We start from the raw sequence: 21,465 nt of genomic DNA, 5'->3' as shown, positions 1-21,465 counted from the left end.
TGGCTCTAGCAGCATAGCTGTACCTGTAACTGTGCTGTCCCCTGCCAGCTTCCCATACCCCTATGCTGCCAGGCCAGCTGGAAGAAGGTGCCTGAGCTGCTGTAGTTTGCCCTCAGTTTGCAGAAGGACTTGCCTGAGTCCTTCCAGGGTCCCTTGCTCTCTGTGAGGGCATTTCCCCCTATTGCATGGAACTCATAAATGGGGCCAGCTTCAATCCACCTGTTTTTGCAAGAGGAAAGAAATTTGATAGTTGATCTGAATTAGCCACAGAGTAACTCTCCTAGGCTCAGGAATGCATGAATGCAATGGAGCGGCTCCACAGCAACACATCAGGCATGTGCGCTGCCCAAATACCAAAGTGAGAAATGTCTGCACTGTACTTGCGCCTGTGAAATAGGAACTTTAATGTAGTACAAACGATTATTAATTCTTGTTGTCATGGGAGTTAGAATCGGGAGGAGAGTAGAAATTTGGTAAAAAGCATGTTGACACCCAGCAGAGCAAGGAGGATGGTGCTTCACTGTTTCATGAAGAGCTCTCACTTCCAGGTATCTATAAAGATTTTATTATGGTACAGAGGAGGAACGGCTGGACAGGGGCACTCCGGGATAAAACCCAAGCTCCAGGTTAGCAGCGGATTCCCATACCAATAGCCATGAATGTCCCAAACGTCCCACCACTTTGCATCATCGTTTTGCCAACTCCACCCATCAGCTCTCGTCCTCTCATGCCAATCCTGAGATAAAGAACAACACAGGAATTATGTAAAAGCTGAAGCCTGACAGATAACAGACATGCAGCAGAAAATATCTGATACAGCCAGCTAGTGGTTGCCTGAGCACCCAAATCAAACACCTCCTCTTCAGTATAAATTTAAAATGATGCCTCCTGCCTCTACAAGGAGACTGGCTGCAGTGCTCCATGCCTGAGCTACTGCAAAGGAGAAAAAAAAACAAGGAGCTGTTCTCTTTGGGGCATTTGAGTAACCCTCAGCAATGGCCCATGTGTATTTTTTCCTGCAGTGGTACCAGCTGACACTGTACTCTCCTGCCATGCCACTAGCAAAACTAGCTTCACCTGCTAATGCCCCAAATACCCTTAATTTGGGGGGGGGGGGGGGAAATGTGCTGTCCAAGTATTTGCCTTACCAGAGAATAAGAAGGGTCTGAGCTGTTCTATTACCATCCCATCTGGCTGCAGTGGCAGTATTTTTAATACCACCAACTTAAAACCTTGTTGTAAACTTACTTCCTATTTACCACTGACACCGCGGTGGTCTATGTCTAGTGTCAGTGGTAAATGTCTGACTTCATTTATCACTGACACTACCACTTGAAAGGCCTAGAAGTGTCCAGAGGCATTTCTGTTCTCCAGTTCCCATTCACCTGAGGTCAGACCAGAATAAAAATAATTGTTCCTTCTCAGGAAGTTCTCATAATATTTGGCTTTTAAGCACTGCAGTGACTGTAGGGTCTAAGGAATTTCATGCACTTGACTTCTAAAACATGGAGATTTTCCCTCAAAAATGGTACAGCAGGAGTAATGTAGTTGTGTCATTCAAGTATGACAGAACCACTGTCACTGCTCCTTGTAAATACCCTAAATCTGCTAGCATTGTACCACTTACCCTCCAGGATCTGAGAGAGATCAGAAAGCTTTTTAACTATCAGGTTAGACTTTGTGCCTTTTCTTCCTTTTCAGCTCGCTACCAAATCATTGTCCACGTTTAATCATAGATTAAAAAAACCTCAAGCAGAAAGAGCTTATTTCAGTAATTCCTTTTCATGGATGATGTGCAGCAAAACCAGTCAGTGAGCAGCACAAGAGCTAACTTAGAGTACTATTTGTTTCCATGCTGGCATGCTGGGGGAAGGTGGAATATTGTCCCTCTCCAATTCACAACGGGATGGTGCCAGTGCCAGCCACAGCTCTGCCTACACACTTGCAATTAAAACTCGGGGTCAGTATGGTAATTGCCTCCGTGCAGGGGGATGGGACACCCAAAGCGACCATGATGCAGATAGCCGAGGGCTTGCAGAGTACCTCAGAAAGCTTTAGAGCAAGGACAGGGCTGCACGTGTATCCGCCTAGGCTGCTGTCCCTGGAGCTTATCTTCCACAGCCTCAGCTTCCCAACACAACCTCCCTTAGGAGCAGCAGGAAAAGGTCTGCGAAAAGTACCTCCTCGTACGCAGCTGACCCAGAGGTGATACCCTGCCATCACCAAACTTTCCCATTTGAGGCCAGGGCTGACAGCAGGCTCTCGAACCACGGCTAATTTGGAGCCACTGGCAAAGTTCACCTACACAGGACCAGACCCACACCTCCCTTCCCAATCCCAGAGCAGGGGCATTTCTCTCTGGCTATCGCTCTATCACAACCTGTCCACGAAAGCCATTTCCTTGGCATACCTGAGGCAGGAAAACGTGCCGAACAGCGCTCCTGCTGCCATGCCGACTGCAAAGCCCATCATGAAACCCATCTTTACTCTGTCAAAGCAGCTGGGCTGCGATTGCCCATATGGGCCCACGGTCACAGGCATCTAGAAAAGAAAGCACAAAACCGCACACAGATTTACTGCTTTGTCTATCATGCTTCTATAACCAAACTAGGCTGGAGAGCAGGCCCACGTGTTTCAGAGCCTCTCATAAGTGTAGTGTTGAAGGCTTTGCAGGCTTTCAATCTTGTTTCCTCGCCTGTCAAGTAGGACGGCCCTGTTTCGCCCTCAGCAAGCCCCTGTGAGCGCCGCTACGTTTCCGAGAGCTGTTTCAGGACCTCACTCTGTGCTCTTCAGCTCCCAGTGAGCAGCGCACGGCGTCGCCTGGCAAAGCCGCCGCTGCCGGGCCCATCCTCCCGAGCTGCTGCCGGCCTCGGAGGCAGGGAGGGGGACAGCAGATCTGCCCTTTAGGAGCCCAAGGGCAAGGCGGGGGCTCACGCCGCAGACCGCCCTAGCGGCTCACCGGGTAGGGGCGGCCTCCGCCTCCCGCCCGGCGCGAGGCCTCGCACCCGGCGTACCAGGGCCCTCAGCGCCCGCTCCACCTCACGGGTGCTCCGGCCGCGACCCGCCCCTCCCCCGGCAGGCTCGGCCGTCCGCCGCAGAGCCCCGGGCCCACTCGGGGGGGATGCGGGGGGAGCAGGGCCGGCGCCCCGCCCGTACCTCGCTCCCCCAGGGCCGCACCGCTCCGCGCCCTCCGCCGCTGCCCGCTCCGGCCTCCGCTTCCGGCGCGCGCCATGACGTCGCCGGAAGGGGCGGGCAGCCGCCCAGCCCAGCACCGCGGCCATGCTGGTGTGGCGGCGTCTGGCCGCCCTGCGGGTGCTCCCCGCCCCTCGGCGGCTCTCGGCGGCCGTACCGGCACCGGCACCGGGAGAGGGACCGGGTAGGGCCGTGGTGGGGGCAGGCCCGCTGCCCGGGCGGGGGGCGGCGGCGGCGGAGCCCGAGGCGCGGGCGGGCCCGGCCGGTGGAGCGCGGTCTCGCCGCTCCCGCTGGCGCCTGACGGCGGCTCGTCCTCTCCTCTCCTTTCCTTCCCTCCCTCCATCCTTCTCCTCTCCCTCCCTCAGGGCGAAGCGGCGATGGAGGCGGCGCCCTGCGGCCGCTCTACATGGACGTCCAGGCCACCACCCCGCTGGTAAGGGCTGGGCCTCGTAGGGCTGTGGTCTGTCCCCGCCTTCCCGGCGCCTCCTGGCTGCCCGCGCCCCCGAACCCGCGGCTTCTCCCCGCCCGGAACAGGACGTGCAGGGGGAAGGCGAGAAGCGATCTGTGTTCCTGTTGCCTGGAGCGCTCCCCCCTTTCCCGAGGTTAAGGCTCTCCCTGCTCGCCCGGGCACGGCCGCGGATGAAGCGGCGGCGTGGAAGGTTCGCTGTAGCGACAGACGCCTTGGGCACGGGCGGGCCACCCTCCGAATGGCCTTCGGGCTGGGCCGCCACGCTCTTGCCGCCGCCCCCGGCGCCGTGCCAGGCTCGGTGCCCTCGTCCGCGTTCTGCGGGTGGGAGCAGCCGCAGCGCCGCGTTAGCGCTTACGCTGACCTCTGCAGGGATGGGTCTCGCTATCAGGGCCAGCAAGGAATTCATTTAACCAAAATACTTACTGTGTAATTTTAACTGAGTTTTTAAGACCTCGTGTTGCTTCTGCTCAGAAGAAAGGCCAGGTTGGCCAGGGCTTTGAGCAACGTGGGGGGGTGGAACTAGATGATCTTTGAGGTTCCGTCCAACCCAAACCGTTCTGTGATTCTGTATGCTCTGAAAATACCATTCTTCTGTGATCGTCTTGACGCAGGTCGAGATTACGTGTGAGGGCATGGAACATAACTGCAGGATACTCGTATTTGCCAGAGGCTGTGTTGTATATAACGTGCAATAACCTCAAGTTTTTGAGATCTGGCCTGAGCTAAACCTAGCCACTGCAGTAGAAGAAGTGCTGCTAATCCTGGGGCAGAAGGAGGGGGTGTAGGGGGGACAGAGATGCTTTTCCTTCTCTGTTTCTAAGGCTGGGTGGTTTGTGTCCCACAGGATCCCAGAGTCCTGGACAGCATGCTTCCGTACCTGACGGCCTACTATGGCAACCCCCACTCCAGGACCCATGCCTATGGCTGGGAGAGCGAGGCTGCTGTGGAGAAGGCGAGGCGGGTGAGTCCTCAGCACTCTGCAGTTGTGGTTTTCCTGTTGGTGAGGAAGTTCAGTGTCAAAAGAAAATCAAAAGCAATGATAAAACCGTTGTAGTTAGTGTTCTGTGGGCTGGATTTAGCAGCTTCCTCTTTGCTTAGCTACACTTTAGCAGATTTATTGCAAGAAAAAATAGATTAGAGCAATTGAAATGGCAGAAGCCAATACTTTAGGCAAATGTGCCTCAGGATTTTTGGTTTCCTGAGGTCACAAGCGTGCTGCTGCAGTAATTGGGCTAACTTCATGTTTTATCTTTCTCCTAATCTTAGCTATGGGTCTTCATCATTTTTTGTGGAAGTAATATCTACTGGGTTTTTGTCTACTTAACTTTTATGGTTTTTTTATGACAGGTTAATGCTTAATACCACTACTGCTAATGACTATGAATTCCTTAAGTATTTTGTATTAGTGCAGATATTTAGACTATTGTACCTGTAGCATAACTTTGTTAGATACTAGGCTCAAGGGGGTATTCTTGAAAACATTTTGCATGTGTTTTGCTATGGTCAATTCACTGTATTTTATTGTAACAAATCAAATTTGTATTTCTCTTTAAACAGCAAGTTGCAGATTTAATAGGAGCTGATTCAAGGGAAATTATATTTACCAGTGGTGCAACAGAATCAAATAATATGGCAATTAAGGTAAAAGGTTTATACTGATAGTTATTTATTATGTTAAAATTATGCTCTTAAGAGCTGTATGCAGCTTTCAACAGTTTAAATGTTAATATGTTGGCCTAGTTAGCAAATATGTACATTCCTGGATTTACTCCGTGTGGTATTCTGCTACATACATAGAGAAAATATGTTGATATTTTGGTGCCCAGGATGTGGTTTTGAGGACAGAGTATAATACTCAATGTTTATCTTGCATGCACCAAATACAATCCTTCTGCTTACATAATTAAAGCCTTTATCATGAAATGTAGTGGAGATGCTGATTACAAACTTTTTTCTGACTGGCTAGGTAGTGTTTTAACCTTTAGTATGTGGTTGTTCAGACTTCTCATTGTATATGACTCCATTGCAAGTGTTTTTAAAGAAGTGTTTCTGTTAATAGTGTCTAGGACTTATATCAGTTAACAGTTTCACAGGCTTTTTGAAAAGTGAGATGCTTTGAAAAATGAGTGCTGATCGAAATATGTAGTGTGACTTACATGTCAATACCTTTTAGATCCATGACTTTGGGACAAACAGGGAAGATCCAAATGAATTGTATCTAAATAGTAATTTCTTGTTTCTAAGTGTTTTGTGTGAAGCTTGCTTTCTTCAGTGTTCTAATGGCAAATTTCTTGTTCATGGGTTGTGCCTGACAGGGTGTTGCAAGGTTCTATAAATCCAGAAAAAAGCATATCATTACTACGCAAACAGAGCACAAGTGCGTGTTGGATTCTTGCCGTTCCTTGGAGACAGAAGGTTTTCGGGTCACGTATCTACCTGTTAAAAAAAATGGGCTCATAGATTTGAAGGTAGGTTGTTTACTGACAGAAAGAAAGTGAAAATAGAAGAGGCTTTTGCTTCAAGTTGACCTTGTGTCGTCTTCATGATAAAGAGGAAGTGATGATAGATATTACAAGGTAGAATGAGAGTCACAGTCAAATCTCCATCACAGTTGGAGAATGATTTTCTGTTCTGTCTGGTGCTCTAGACCTTTTCTCAACCAAAACATCCATCTCTTATCCCGCCATTCACCTGCTGTCATTCATATCCATGCAGGTGGAGCTGTTGCATCATTACAGGGAGCTCAGTGTGTGACTAGGATGGAGCTGGCTTTCGTATAGGAGTTAGTGGTGAAATTTCATGACCTGAGCTACTCAAGCCATCAGACACAGCAATTACAATCCTCCCTTCCAATTGCTGTCCATGAACTGACCCTTCTGGGTGTACTGGCCACAGTCCTGGGATTTAGAAGTTGTAAATGCTTATTTCATCATTTGTCTCCTGTAATACAGGACAGCAACAGTTTTATTTCTAGCCCCATCATCTGGCTTGGAGAGGTGTTGTGTCTATGTGGTGGGGTAGAGGGATCAGGCCTGCAGGTGCAGAAGCATTAGTCATGTTCTCCGAGAACTTTGCTGGCAGACTCCTTCTTTGTGTGATGCTTTCTTGTATATAGTGCAGTTCCTTTATAGCTAACCTTACTTTGTCTAGATGTGGCTTAAGCTGTTTTGTGGGTGGTTAATTCATTAAAGAAAATAGTTCAGAGGAATGTATGAGGCGTAGCAAAAGCCTGTTCTGACTTGATCTAATCAAGTTTAGTGTTCACATGGATTAGTGCTCTCACCAGGACTGTTTGTCAGAACCCAAGGGGTTGTTGGCAATGCGCTCGTTAGGGGGCTGGTGGTTAAGATTTGCTAGCAAATTGAAGGTGTGCACAGGAATCTTGCTTCTGCTGTTAGTCACAACATCTGTCTGTTTTAATATTTCACCAGGAGTTGGAGTCTGCATTCCAGCCAGATACAAGTTTGGTTTCTGTGATGACTGTGAATAATGAAATAGGAGTAAAGCAGCCAATTCGTGACATTGGTAAGTACGCCATGGCTTCCAGAGGCCAGCTGATGTCGCTCCTGCTTCATCTTACTTAATATTTTCATAGCCAAGTGCTACTGATGCAAAAGATTAGGTGTAGTATAGTTAAGGAATAAATAGTAATGCTGTCCCAAATAAAAACTCACCTTAAAAGGGAAATGAGGATGAAATTCAGTACTTTTACAGTGAGTATTGCAGCAATTATAGCCTTGTAGTACAGATCAGCTACAGTGTTTCTAGTTTCATGCTGAATTGTATGATGGATGAAAAAATTGCACAGAATAACTGGCCAAATTTTGTTTACATACTCTAATGGTTTATTGAGCGCTTGTAGTGTTTAAGAGGAGAAATGTACAGAAATTGGGGGGGCAGGGGATGGTGAGCACCACACTTAGACTCCCCTCCCCCCCCCCCCCCCCCCCCCCCCGGTATGGCCATATACAGTCATGAACAATTGTTTGGAGGTCAAAAGGCTGCTGAAGAGCCAGGTTTCTGGAATAGGAGTCAGGGAGATGGTGAGCCAGGCTCTGAGCAGGCAGATGGAGAGACAGGGACCTCAAAGCATTCTGGCAAAGCAGGTAAAGGGAGAGCTGGTGAACCAGGGTCGTTGGAGCAGGCAGGGTGAGCACGTGGCCCACATGCAGCTCCTTGGATCCCACAGTGATTCCTTGATAATGTTTCCCATGACAATGACAAAACACCCCACCCCCTTCATATTCAAGATGTCCTTCCATAAGGTGTTTGAGTTTTTACACAGTTTTTAGGCCTTGGCCTCTGTCCTGGAGCTTATACTGCATGATTCTGGAGGGTATTTTCTTCCTGCGCTGTGGCTTCTTACCCTTTTGTGCAGCTGATTTTCCTCTTGCTTAGCTGCTGCATTTTTTTTTCTTTATTATGCTCAAAGCAGCATTTTCCCCAAGGCTCTTCAAGGTTATATTTCTTCATTGACAAGTAATTGACCATCAGTGACTTGCTTATAGGCCTGAGGACTCGTATTTTCCTCCTGTGCTTGTATTGTCAAGGCCATTACTGTCTTCCGACGCTTAAATGCCAGAGATAGCTGGTACCAAGCTCTGGTTCCAACAGCAATTTCTCATAACACGTTGATAACCGGTCTAATAGGCCAGGACTGGGGCCTTGCAGAGTTAACCTAAGGCCCCGTTAGCGTGAGGCGTATGGCCTGATATTAGCAGTAGCAATGCTGTTCTTGCTGGACCACAGGAGGACAGCCTTTCCTGTGAAAGATAACGCTGAACTTTTGTGCAGAGGAGAGGTCTGGGTTGCAGCCATGCTAGGTATGGATTCTGTGGAAGATGAGTTGAGTTTTTTTGATGACAAGAATAAAAAATATTTTAAGTTCACTGCCCATGAGTATTACATTATTTTGTTCTGTAGTATATTTTAACTCTGGATGCAGAAACATTGATTACAGGCTTGAGTGACTTTAGGTGGGAGTAATCAGCATGTGTGAGGACTAGTGGCAATTCTGAGAACGTCTTTGAAGCTGAGTTTTGTAATACTTGGAAAATAGAGGAAATGGCATTAAAATACTTGGCAAGTATAAACTTGAAAGTAAAGGTGGCTCGTACTGGACTGGTGTTGAGGAGAAAAAGAATCAAGAAAAAAAACTTTAATTTTGTCCAGCTGTGGAGTTGTCCCTGTAGGGAAACTTGGATGTCCCATGCAGCCATTTGTACTTAAACTTGGTAGGTGTTGGTTTGGAAACAATCTAACTTCTTAACAGCAGAAGACTTTTCAACTTCTCAACTGGAGAAATTCACCATAGTCTTACCTGCTGACCTGCCTAAACCTGTGCCCAGCTAGGCATCAGCTAGAACAGCTCCTACACAGGTTTACTGTAAAAGAAACATGACCGCACCCATTTCTTCCTTTGTCGCCTCAGAACTGGTCCTTGCTATAAACTGTTGCTTTAGATTCATTGTTGGCATCACTGGAATTGTAATGATTAGATGAGATAATGCAGGGTTTTTTTGCTTTTGTGGTTTTATTACAGGTGAGATATGCCGTGAGCATAAGGTTTTCTTCCACACAGATGCTGCACAAGCAATTGGTAAAATTCCTATGGATGTCAACGACATGAAAATTGATATAATGAGCATCAGTGGCCATAAAATTTATGGGCCCAAAGGTATGTACTGAAGTGCTTTTCTAGAGAATCGTTGTTTCCATGCCTACCTTAAGGTAACTACACAAGCTATGAAGTTAAACCTGTCTGTCATAGTGACTGTTATTTAAACTGTAGAAAACTATTCTAAGACTGGAATTGGACTGACTTTGGAGTAGTTCAGGCACTGCTACCAGACCTAGAGCTGCCATAAGTGGATCTTCAGTGCTCTGCTTGGTGTGAAGCAGCACTGATGCTGATATGGTTGAAATAAAATCACTGCATTATAGGGCAAAGTTTAGACCCAAGTGTAACTTGCAATGAGGAGACCAAAAGGTAACTGGGAAGTTTAAATTCTTAGTGATTTTGGTTGTCTTCTACTTCCAATGGCTTCTTCCCTCCAACCCCATTTGTGCATTTTTGCAGAATGGGCTTTAAAATCTGGCTATGGATTTTCTAGTTGACACCCAAACAGTAAAAGTTCAGCTATTATCACTGTCACAGTCCATTTAGTTTGTAACACTGCATGTAGAAAGACAGAAATCACGTTTGCTGTATTCTGTGTGCTATTCAGAAACAAAAGGCAAAATTATTATTTTTTCAATATGTCTTCTTTTTCTGTACAAGCTCTCCTGAGAGCTGTAGACATATCTCTGGACAAGGACTAAGTTTTCAACCAATAACTTTGGGTAGGTGACAGACATAAATTTTCACAACTTAATATGACCAGAAGTTGCAACCATTCTTCCTGTGGTGACAGTCACTCATTGGGTATGCCAAGGCACACGAAGACATGGAAATCAGGTTTCGAGGTGAGGAGACTAGAGTGTGAAATCGGCTGGCTGTCAAAACTGGCTCATCTAATCTGCCCATTGGAAATTGGTGCCACTGATGAGTCTCCCTAATGAGAAGAAAGGGAGAGGTCTCCTGGGACTGGTGCTGGCCTGGTAATCCAGGGAAAGGAGTTCTTTCAGAGCTTTCTGTTGGAGGTCGGTAAGGGAACATCAATGAATGAAATATCTGCACATAAAAACTTCAGTGCAAAGGGGTGAACTTCAGCTGTGCACAGGAATTGTGAGAAGTAAGGGAAGTACTGAGTCCTTGGGTGGCTGAAGCACACTGGGAGAAACTCAGCTTCTCCCATGGCTGAAGCTGTGGGAGCCTGAATGAAGAGGAACATGAACGGTGGGAACAAACACCATTTCCTAGAAAATATCGTGCTTCTGTATGTGTTCACTACATTTTTCTACAGTGAGGTGTCCAAATATGTGTTTGCTGTGGAAATAAGGAGCGTTTCCAAAGCTTGGAGTCCCTTTTCGTAATTCCAGAACTGTGGGTGTGTACTTAAACAGCTTTCCTTGTTTTCAAGGGGTTGGTGCTGTCTATGTTCGCCGACGACCACGCGTCAGGCTAGAACCCCTGCAAAGCGGGGGAGGCCAGGAGCGAGGACTGCGGTCTGGGACTGTGCCCACTCCTTTAGCAGTGGGCCTGGGTGCAGCGTGTGAAGTGGCACAGCAAGAGATGGAGGTATGTGGGAGAAGATACTTGTCCTGGATTCCAGAAAAATAATATAACAGGGTCAGTTAGGTCTTAGATTCCTTGGGTCTTTTTGTGTCCATGTGCCTGAATTAAATTTGGTTCTCACGTTGTAACGTTAAGTAAATGTTTTGAGATCTTCAAGGACATTTTTGGGTAATTGGAAGTTGGTTTTCAGCTTTAAGTTGTGGTTTTTGGTTTGTGTTTTTTTTTTTTCTCTTGAAGTGGTTTGAATCTTGGCTTTCTACAACACGTTTACATTTGACAGTTTTAGTGAAATACGGCTTTAAGTGCTTGTACTCATCTCTCCATTCTGCACATGTATTAGCAGCATCTCTGAAATGGAATAAATCATGTTTATGTAATGTATGTTGGAAAAAAAAAAAAAGACTTTCTAGTCCATTATCATACCTATTAAATGCATATAAGTTCAAGTTTACTGCAGCTTTGCAACTAAGAATTTTTTTTTTTCCTAGCTTGGACAGTAGAGGTTTATTTGCTTAGGTCTGGTGTCTAAGCCTCTGTGTGCTGCTATATCTGTTTCTGGGCACCAATGCATTCCTTAGAGCTGGAATGTAAAAATCCTTTAATATAGTGCCAGTGGGATGCATAAGCCAGATACCTGTACACATAGGATCAAGCTTCTTCCTCAGAGAGAGGCAGAGATCTGCCGTCTGAGCTGGGTGGTTATGGAAGCCTTGTCAGAGGCTGGAGAGCCTTCAGAGCCCGAATTCTGCACAAGCCTCGGATCTGGATTCTCTTCCTTGCCTGGCAGAGTTTTGGTGTTTCTAAACTAAGTAATATTTGAGATAGCCTTGTTTTCTTGTAAAGCTTTTTCAAGCATGTAAACAAGCATGAATTGCATGTGTGTGTCTGGCTGTTTCTGTGCACCGGAGCTGATACCATACCTTGCTGCTTTTTTAGTGTAAGTGACCTCATTTTTTAGTCTAGAATGAGACACTGCGTGTGGGCAGTTCTCATTGCATGGGTTACATGTTGTAAAAGCTGAGTTCACAGTAATTTGTGAGTCTATGTCTTTATGTAGTACAGTTTGAGAGCTCCTAGGGAAATAAGGGACACTTACCATAATGAGTGCCCTTTCTTGTGTTGCAAAATGCATCATCCTATGCATTGCCTAACTTGTCTTTAAACACAAAGAACTCTGTGCTTTTATGAAAGCCAATTTGGCTGATTGTATATATAGATATTTCTGTATGGTTTGGAATATTTTTTGAAGGGTGAGCTAGCTAGGACCAAATTGGTAATTCTCTTTTAAAACAGTCTCGGGAATAGGCAAAGTTTGACAGTTTCTGATGTGTTCTTTCCCTAGTAAACCCAGCTACTTAAGTCTGCTCAGGTCTGGTGACACAAAGCAGTTTGAGTGAGGTCAAACTGTACACTGTTTATTATTTTGATCTCTGTTCTGGTTTCTTTGCTAGTATGACCATAAGCGAATCTCACAACTGGCAGAACGACTGGTTACAAAAATAATGAGTGAAGTTCCTGATGTGGTTATGAATGGAGATAGAGAGCATCGCTATCCAGGTAACATTAGCAAAATCCTGAGCCCATTAGAACTGTCTAGCTCCTTGATGTTAGTGGCCATGACTGAATAATCCACTTTAGCTACACATAGTGCAAGTACTGCCATGTGGGGTAGGATTTGCCCTAGATTTCCGTTGATGGAAGTTTTTTTTTTTTCCTATTTCATTTATTTCTACATAGGATGCATCAATTTATCTTTTGCATATGTGGAAGGGGAGAGTCTTCTGATGGCTCTGAAAGACGTGGCTCTGTCTTCAGGAAGGTAGGTGGAACGTGTGGGAAGGCTAGCAGTATATTTTGGAGAGAAAATAATATCTGCTAATGGAGGTACAAACTCAAGAGTGGTCTCCTCTGTGCCCTGTATTTGCATATTCTGTTAATGAGTCAGCCTGGCACTGATTGCATTCTAAGATCTTGGTTCTCTGGAGTGGCACATTTCAAATACAGGTCAAATTTACTCATCCTGAAAGCAAAAAAAAAAAAAAAAAACCAACCTAAAATCCCAAACAAAACCAGAAAATCCAACCTAGAAATTCCTACCTGCCAGCCTCGTAGACTGGTTACCTGCTATCTGAGTAGCCTTGACTTGTAACTGGCAGTGACGCTTTCATTCTAAAGGCTATCAGCATTTGAGCAGCTTCCGTCCTTCAGCAGGATTTCACAGAAGCGGCAGATCATAAATAGAATCTAGGGAGGCTGGACAAATATCTGAATTAAATCAGATCATAGTGCCTGTGTTTAATGCAAAAGCAGAAAGAAAATTGAATACACTTTAATGGAGCTCTGTCGACTCTATGGGAGTGATGAGTAACATTTCTGTTACTGAGACAAACTTGATGCTTACGGTGATGTTAATGGAGGGTAAAGTTGTCCTCCGTTCCTCACCTTTGAGAACAAAGTGGTCAGCATATCTTAATTAGAAATATGTTGGCACTATGAACAGGAGGAATAAGTCTCCACATGACTGTCTCTGAAGCCACTGAAGATCTCTTCTGAGGCTCTGCCTTGTGCACCAGAGAGCTGTAAACAGCTCTCAGGTTTGTGCTGCATGTTGCTACCTGTAAAATTGAGTAACAACGTGTAACCAGTTTTGCCTACTGCTTCAAGATGGAAGTTCTCTCTACTGACAACTATAACTAGATCATCTTGCTCTGGATTCCTCTGTGCGCTGTTTTTCATTTATTTGTTCTACTGCCAAACAGCAGGTTGTGAAGTCTTTTTTTTCTTTTTTTAATGTTCCTGTTGGTATGTTACCTTCTGTGGCTAGTTCTGTCTTGGCTCCTTTGTCCTTTTTTCATGGCCTTCACTTCAGCTACCTCTTAGTCTGCATTCCTGCTGCTTCTCTTTGGCATTGTGTTTATTCTTACCGCATTATCTGTGTTCCCTCTTCTTACCTCTTTGTGCCGGTTCGGGCTGGGATTGAGTTAATTTTCTTCATAGAAGCTAGCATGGGGCTGTGTTTTGGATTTGTGCTGAAAACAGTGTTGATAATACAGGGATGTTTTCATTATTGCTGAGCAGTGCTTACACAGAGTTAAGGCCTTTTCTGCCTCTCACCCCACCCCCCACCAGCGAGGAGGCTGGGGGTGCACAAGAAGTTGGGAGGGGACACAGCCAGTACAGCTGACCGCAGCTGACCCAAGGTGTATTCCAGACCATATGATGTTATGCTCAGCATATAAAGCTGGGGGAAGAAGGAAGGGTGGGGGATGTTTGGAGTGATGGCGTTTGTTTTCCCAAGTCACTGTTATGTGTGATGGAGCCCTGCTTTCCTGGAGATGGCTGGACACCTGCCTGCTGGTGGAAGGTGGCAAATGAATTCCTTGTTTTGCTTTGGTTATGTGTGCGGCTTTTGCTTTACCTACTAAACCATCTTTATCTCAACCTACGAGTTTTCTTACTTTTACCCTTCTGATTCTCTCCCCCGTCCCACTGGGAAGGAGTGAGTGAGCGGCTGTGTGGGGCTTAGTTGCCAGCTGGGGTTAAACCATGATGCTCATGCTCCTAATTTATTACCCTCATTCCCCTCTAATGCCTGCCCCTTCCATTCTTTGTTTTCAGCAGCAGACAAGCAAGAAGACTGGTATTCACTGGTGGTTTCTAAGAGGTTGGGGAAGCTGTATAGGTTGTTGTACAGAGTCATAGTAATATTAAATGTCTGTAAGCGACTCTTTGTTGGAGGAGATTAGTGAAGTTTTACTTCAGTGTAGCATCTGCACATGAACAAAAGTTTGAAATTTGCCTGCCTTCCCTTTCCCCAGTGCTTGCACGTCAGCTTCTCTGGAGCCTTCCTATGTTTTGCGGGCAATTGGAACAGATGAAGACTTGGCCCACTCATCTATAAGGTGTGTGGAGTGGTTTTCCCTAATGCTTCCAAATATTTTTCTTTTCTGCTGAAAGCAGGTAGTGGATTTGTTCCACCCCTCCATATGCACGTTATTCTAGTCCTTAATGGTTTTCTTTTGGTTTAGATTTGGCATTGGTCGTTTCACTACAGAAGAAGAAGTAGATTATACAGTGCAGAAGTGCGTGCAGCATGTTAAGAGGCTGAGGGAAATGAGGTGAGCCATCTTCTTATTGAACGTAAAGACTTCTTAGGTATGATAATCATTTGAAGAGTTGGGTTTAGTTGAAAGTAATTGTTTGCTTCAAAAATCTATAGTGTCTTTGTATGTAAGCAAGCAGTGTTGCCAGAGTGGGTAGTGGGCCTGGGCCTGGGCCTGGTCTTAACAGCAGTGACAAATTTTTAAGGAAACAAACCTTCTCCCAGATCCTGCCTGTGTCAGGGAAACAATACAAGTAGGGCAAGCATGTAGGGCAATACCTAGAAGTTTCTAAGCCAGAGATAGTATTACTGAATTCATGTATCAGTAAGTTGTTTTATTTTGGTGAAACTGAAAGACTCCTGACTCATCTGGACAGTGTCAAATGTGAGGGCTTAGTCTCCAGGAGACACGAGTACTTCATGCCCAAAGTGGGAGCAGGAAATCAGGTGGAGCATCTGCCCTCTCACCTATTCTATTTTGGGCTGAGGACAGAGTTGAGGACTAATTGTCTGAAGCTCACTGACTTCTAGAAGGGGAAGATAGGCAGATAGGTATCTCCTAATTTCTTGTGTAGTTGATGAGGTTGTCTGTTTGGTTATTGTTGTTGATGTTGTCCTGTGCATTTTAGATAGCCCTCATTTTTCTCCTTTCTTTACAGCCCCCTCTGGGAAATGGTGCAGGATGGAATTGACCTCAAAAGTATTAAATGGACTCAGCACTGAGAAAATATCACTATCCATGGACTAGATGTGGATTAAAATGCATTTCCTGTACATTCCTGAACAAATTATGCAGCACTTCTGTTTTTTGACTCTTTCTCATCACAAAGTCCAAGAAGCCAGAAATGAAACTTGTCTTTATCCTGGAGAAAGGCAGGATGATGTAACACCCATTGCATTTATACTGACACACAGAAATTTATGCTAAAACATAATTTATTTGGAAATTTATTTTTGAATAAGAAAATTAAATCAGTGTGTTACTCCTGGGCCAGTGAAATCCTGGCAAGATGTTGTTGCTTCTCAATGTAAAACATCCCATGTAGCTGTTCTATTTGCAGCACAGGCCTGTTGCCAGGCCTTCTTTCTTCTTTGAGGCAGGCATCCTGCAACAGCAGCTGTTTTTGTGCCACTCAAATGCGTTGTACTGTGAGAAGTTCTTAGATAGGAAGAAGCTTGGCATTTCTAGAGGAAAAGGATGCCTCAGTGTGGCTATGTGCCTTCACAATTAAGTTGTACTTGCAATTAAGAACAATTTTTCTGAAACTGAGTATTTTTGGCTCTTTTTCCTTGGTCTTATCTTTTTTGGGTAATGCTTGTACAAACTGGTGTGCATTAATCCAAAACATCCTTCTGCATTACAGAGTTTAATACAATGATGATCCACTTCGCTGTCCCCTCCATTGTGTTTTTTCCATGCAATGTTTTCTAAGTAAGGAAAGAAAACTTGAGTGACTGGGGGAGGAGGATAGGGAAAATATGTCAGCTTCAGTTGCAGTACCAGTTTAGTTGGAACATGAGTGGTGGAGGTGGTGGGGAGAGCAGAAAAAGTGCAATGTCTTAATGGAGTCTGAGTTTTTTTTGTTATGGGCTTTTTTCTTCCCTTGTGATGGGTCCTTTGCTGTTACTCGGAGTTTGCCTATGGGCCATTGGCTTCTGTCACTTCAGGGAGTCTTGCCCAGCTGAGCCTGAATGTTTTGTCTGGAGATAAGAACATGCAGCTCTGGAGTTTTCTCTGAGTGATGGACAGTACTTCTGTCTGACTAGAGACTTACATGGGAATTCATTCCCTGCAAATGCTGGCGAGAAGTGTGTGTTAAAGAGAGTTTGATGAGACTAATTCATATCAGTGTTTCTCCTTTCTTACCTTTGTTGATCTTTCCAGTAGGAAATGTAACCCTGTATTGCAAAGTGCCTTTGTTTCAGTTGCAGACAGCTCTCAAGTTAGTTTTGTTGACTGATGGATGTTGTATTAGCTGCTGAATTTAATATACCCTGTAAACAGTATGTCTTCAGTTCTGGATGGTATCTACCTCAAGGATGAACCATGTAAAGTAAAAGCTGAGGCTAAGTCTCACAAGGTGGATTGCATTACAGAAGCTTGTGCTTTTTTTGTTACCAAGGTCAGATTTGGTTGGTTGTAATGCAAAGCTAATCCTCAGTTGTTCTATTTGAAATTACTAGCTTTAGCAATTTTAATAATGTGGGGCTGGCACCTTATATTTCATCACAACATTTTTAAAACTACCATATGCATAAATAGGTTTTAGAGGTGTTGTATGTACTATGTTTTATCCTTGGGCCATATATGTTTTCTGGATTAAGCATGAGATAACACTTTCCCAGCATGTTTTAGACCTATATGTTTATGAAATTGTTCTTTGTGTTTCACAGATGATAAAAAATTATAGATGAGACTTCAACTTGGCTACTTACAGTCTTTTCAGATCCACCATTCTGGCTGAACTATGCAGCACTACCAATAAGTTGCTAAATTGCAGCCTTTAATTAGAGAACAGAGATAAACTGTGTTTTCTGTGAACACTGTTAGAGTAAAATGTTTTGTATGGGGAAGTAAACTTTGGGAGGAGAATATTTACAGATGGAACTGTAACTGTAACTCAGAAGCAAGGGAGCTGTGGGGTTTTGTGGGCCTTTTTTTTTGGTGATTAATTGGAGCCATCTGGAGGGCATTAATTTAATAATACAAGGTGAGGATTTAGTGCCACCATTTTGCAAGTGTCATAAAAATTGAACCAGTGTGACAAATAGGAATAAAATAAACTTCCAGTAGTGCAAGATAGTTAGGTAATACACAAGGGGAGAAAAAAATTCTACTTGGTGGATTTTAGTGTTTCTAAACGCTGATAGAGCATATTACCTAACTATAAAAAATATTGAATATTTCTTTGGGAAGGATAATGCAGAATTAGACAGTTTCCTGTTCTGGACTTGAGGAGACAGAGAGGAAGAGGGTTAGTTAACAGATTTGTTGACAGTGTTATACAGCCAGCCATAAACTTATTGGGGACTTTTTGAAATGATAAATTAACATAAAGTGCTATTGCTCCCAACAAAATACCGTCTCTTATCTTTGATTAGCTTGCTGTTCTTTGTTTGTCCAGTGTGATGTCAGTCATGGTCCAACTGTTTTCAGTCAAATTGTTTTCTGCTAACAACATGTATGCCCCATGCTTTGAAATTATAAATGATACAGTTTCCCATAGCTGAGTCCCAAAAAGTTGGCCTAAGAGATCTCTTCTCCACTAAAGACAGTTTTGATTAAATTTTAGGATGGTGAATAAGGTCCTGCACTGGAAGAAGGCAAATGCCAGTTTTTAAAATGGACAGGCTGGGTGCTTGGGAGAACTGAGCACTCTTGACAGCTGATGTTCCTCCTATCTATCCAAAACTGTAATAAAAAAAGGCTGGTACAAGATGCTCTTACAAGAAGAAAAGCTTATACTAATGAGCAAAGTGGTTTTGTGCTGAGTAGGCATAGTAAAACCAACAAGGTGTTTAATTTAATTTTTAAAAGTAACTATACAGGATCAGTAAGGCACATCATAGCTGACTGACAGATTTTAAGTAAAGATAGGAATGAGGAGAGTATTTCTGGGAGGCGTTCTGTGAGGATTATTTCTGTTGAACATTTTTCTAAATGATCTGGAAACAAGACTTGCAGTTGACACGTAGTAATCAAAGGAAAATACAAAGTAGTATGAATCATTTAGTAAACTGGGTTCATTCTTGCAAACCACATCCTTGTACAGATGAAGGAATGGGATCAGAGGTTGCGTTTACAGAATGGTATCTCTGGGGTGCTGGAGAAGCAAGGAGCCTGGGATTTGGGGTAGTGCTTCCAGACCAGTGATGTATAATGCAAGCAGGAAGACATTTTTATTTCAGATGTGGCATCAGCACAATGGGTGCTGATTCCCTCAAGCTTTAGTTTAAAAAGTCCTGTGTATATTTTTTTCCCTATTTGCGTACCTAACACCCTACTTCAGTTTTGGTTTGGGTGGAGGAGGCAGATAAATTAGTTCGCTCTCAATAGTTTCCTAGTACCTAATAAAGGCAAATCCCATTCTTTTCTAACACCATTTTTCTTCGCCTGCCTTCCACCACATGCATGTTACAGAGGAGCGTACTGGACATGGTTACCAATGATCCCTGTCCTTTAACCTTCTGCCTACCAGTGTTTTGCTTTCCAGAGACACTTTTCCCCCTGCTACTGGTACCTAACTGCATCATGCTGCCAACTCCTCTTTGGTACCCTTGGTCACTTGGCACGTTCCTAATACTAGTCCAGGATTTTGTTCCTTCTCATCTACCCTACAGACAAATCTGTTTCTGTTAGTCTTGAGCGAATTAAATATTCTTTCCCCATGAAAATTTGGGTATGGCTGAGAAGACAGTTGGAGAACTGTGGAGGTAATCTGTGTCATGGGCATCTGTTCCAGGCTTCGCTCCAGCTGAGCTGCAGCACAGACTAGAACGCTTGAGGTGCCAGGACACGTGCTGGTCTGCAGCAGCTGTGTAGGGCATCAGGACTTCCTCTCCAGTGCGTCTTCATGGAGTCAGTACAGACACAGTCTAGAGGCCTACTGAGGATTATGTAGTTTGGTCCTGTTTTTTTGCTGGTCCACACAGTCAATGTCACAAGTCTCTCCACCAGACTTTATTTCAGCAACAAAAAGCAACGTGGCGACTCATTGCATTGCACAAAAGCTGTAAAGTCTTAGTCTTCTTCTGACCTGGGATACTCCAGCACTGCCCTTTTGTTATCCTACATCTTTTCCCTGCTGCAGGGTGGCCAGTGCAGCCTGGGAAGTGCTGCAGTGTGGCAGAGTGAGGCCCTGAGCTGCAGGTGCTCCTTCTGCTCCTCATGTACTTTGGGCAAGCAGCTCTCCAGGGGGTCTGGCAAGCCTGGCTGTGGATACTTCTGGTGACTTCAACTGCCTGCTTCTCTTGGCTGTGTCGAGGGGTGTATGCTGACAGCTAACCCAGCCTAGTGTTACTAATGCTGTTGTCCCACAAATGGGGTTTCTTTACCTGGTGTGCAAGCCAGTAACACAGAGTCAAGGTATTTTCAAATTAATTTCATTGATGCACATGAATGGGTGCCTGTCTCAAGACAGCACACCTTTGTCTCAAAAATTCCCACAATTGGTTCTTTCTTCTTTGCCTCTCATGTAAATTAGTGTGCAAACTCTGTCTTCTTCCTTCATTGTTGTCTTTTGAGTAGGTGGTCAATGAGTTAGTGGTTGTGATCTCCCCCTGTAGGAATTACCTTTTACCTACTTAGCTCTTCAAGGTTTATTGACCAGACCACAATCCATTACCTTTTCTGACAAACATAAAGACCCATTGTCTAATAGTTGGTTCCTAAACCCTAAATCATGTCTAGTTATTGTTTCCCTATTTTAAATATTAACTGATGGGGGCTGTACACAGGACTTTAGTAGTTCCCTGGTTATTTCAATTGTATTGTACATATTAATTGATAACAATGCTATAAAAAGACAAATTACTGGATACTACCTATGGCAATCAAGGAGTGATGTGTAAGCAGATGGCACACCTAGCAGGACAGAAAGGAGGTGTTAGCTTGACAGAACTGATAAATTTTCAGGGCAGCCATTATCATAAATACCAAATAGAGTACAAAATCTGTAAAACGAGGGCTAATAGGGAGAAGATAAAAAAGTGTTGGCTGTTTATTGGGAGGGGGTGAGAGTTGTAAAGGAGAATTTGGAAATAGAAAGAGGGGATATACAGGGAAACAAATAGTGGAGTAGGGGTTACTGTGGTGCTGAGCAGCCCCAGGCCTGTTCCTGTTGCCTCAGGACAACACACCCATTGCACAGTTTGGCCCCGGTTTCTGTTAAGTGGTGAAAACCAACTAAGTTAACTGAACCATTGAACTCCCAAATTAGCTGGAAAAGTGTTTGCAACGTGAGGCAATGATTTATTCATTTCTTGCAGCAGACTATGCAGGGTTTTTTTCATTGAAAATGGATGTTGCTGCAGTACCTGTGTCTGCTGAAGCGCAGTGACAGCATCTCCTGTGGGGTGTCTAGCTGTTTTTCAGCTCCGGACACTGTCTAGTTATTTGTATTGCACCTGTATTTAAGTGAAGCAAAGGACAAACATAGCATAGGGCAGTTACACTCAAAAGCGCATCGACCCAGGGTAATCTGACTGCCATGTTAATTCTGCAACCTGGTCCTAAGCGAAGAAGTCAGAAACAACTACTCTCCTCAGGGTTCTTTTGTTCGCTGGAAGTTCAATGCCTCCTTTCGAGTTCCCGTTTCCCAAGCAATAAACCTCAGTTACACCATCATTAATTTCCAGAAAATGTGTCACGCTACCACCGTATTACCGTCGTACCAGAGGCAACTGTACGAATGTTATCCTGCGGGTCCGACGTTGCTCTTTCCAGCCTTCTAGCTCTAGTGTTAAGAAAGGAGTGTGCTGAGGGGAGGCAAAGCACGCTTTCCCACCACAAAGCCCACCGCCCCC

The 21,465-nt window shown here is 44.6% G+C and overlaps 2 protein-coding genes across 2 annotated transcripts; one reads left to right on the top strand and one right to left on the bottom strand.

Annotated features, from left to right (window-relative positions):
- Positions 1 to 547: 547 nt before the first annotated feature.
- Positions 548 to 3,266, bottom strand: ROMO1 (reactive oxygen species modulator 1). Its single transcript, XM_075057620.1, has 3 exons — positions 3,157 to 3,266; positions 2,411 to 2,541; positions 548 to 736 (listed from the first exon to the last, which is right to left on the bottom strand). The coding sequence occupies exons 2-3, from the start codon at positions 2,539 to 2,541 to the stop codon at positions 628 to 630; spliced, it is 240 nt and encodes a 79-aa protein (XP_074913721.1). The 5' UTR covers positions 3,157 to 3,266; the 3' UTR covers positions 548 to 627.
- On the top strand, positions 3,231 to 16,336 carry NFS1 (NFS1 cysteine desulfurase). Its single transcript, XM_075057607.1, has 13 exons — positions 3,231 to 3,376; positions 3,558 to 3,625; positions 4,506 to 4,622; positions 5,219 to 5,302; positions 5,977 to 6,129; positions 7,093 to 7,186; positions 9,204 to 9,338; positions 10,684 to 10,841; positions 12,290 to 12,395; positions 12,576 to 12,657; positions 14,657 to 14,740; positions 14,867 to 14,956; positions 15,600 to 16,336. Exons 1-13 carry the CDS (start codon positions 3,280 to 3,282, stop codon positions 15,661 to 15,663), a joined length of 1,332 nt encoding a protein of 443 aa, XP_074913708.1. The 5' UTR covers positions 3,231 to 3,279; the 3' UTR covers positions 15,664 to 16,336.
- Positions 16,337 to 21,465: the final 5,129 nt, after the last annotated feature.

This window comes from Buteo buteo, chromosome 2 (assembly GCF_964188355.1).
Source record: "Buteo buteo chromosome 2, bButBut1.hap1.1, whole genome shotgun sequence".
Classification (NCBI taxonomy): domain Eukaryota; kingdom Metazoa; phylum Chordata; class Aves; order Accipitriformes; family Accipitridae; genus Buteo; species Buteo buteo.
The sequence above is the reverse complement of the archived record's forward strand: the minus strand, read 5'-3'. Positions and strand labels throughout refer to the sequence as shown.

Coding starts and splice junctions, on each gene's coding strand:
- NFS1 (XM_075057607.1), top strand. CDS start 3,280: ATGCTGGTGTGGCGGCGTCTGGCCGCCCTGCGGGTGCTCCCCGCCCCT. Junction 5,303..5,976: donor CAAATAATATGGCAATTAAG/GTAAAAGGTTTA, acceptor TGTGCCTGACAG/GGTGTTGCAAGGTTCTATAA. Junction 12,658..14,656: donor GTGGCTCTGTCTTCAGGAAG/GTAGGTGGAACG, acceptor CCCTTTCCCCAG/TGCTTGCACGTCAGCTTCTC.
- ROMO1 (XM_075057620.1), bottom strand. CDS start 2,541: ATGCCTGTGACCGTGGGCCCATATGGGCAATCGCAGCCCAGCTGCTTT. Junction 737..2,410: donor GGCACGTTTTCCTGCCTCAG/GTATGCCAAGGA, acceptor TCTTTATCTCAG/GATTGGCATGAGAGGACGAG.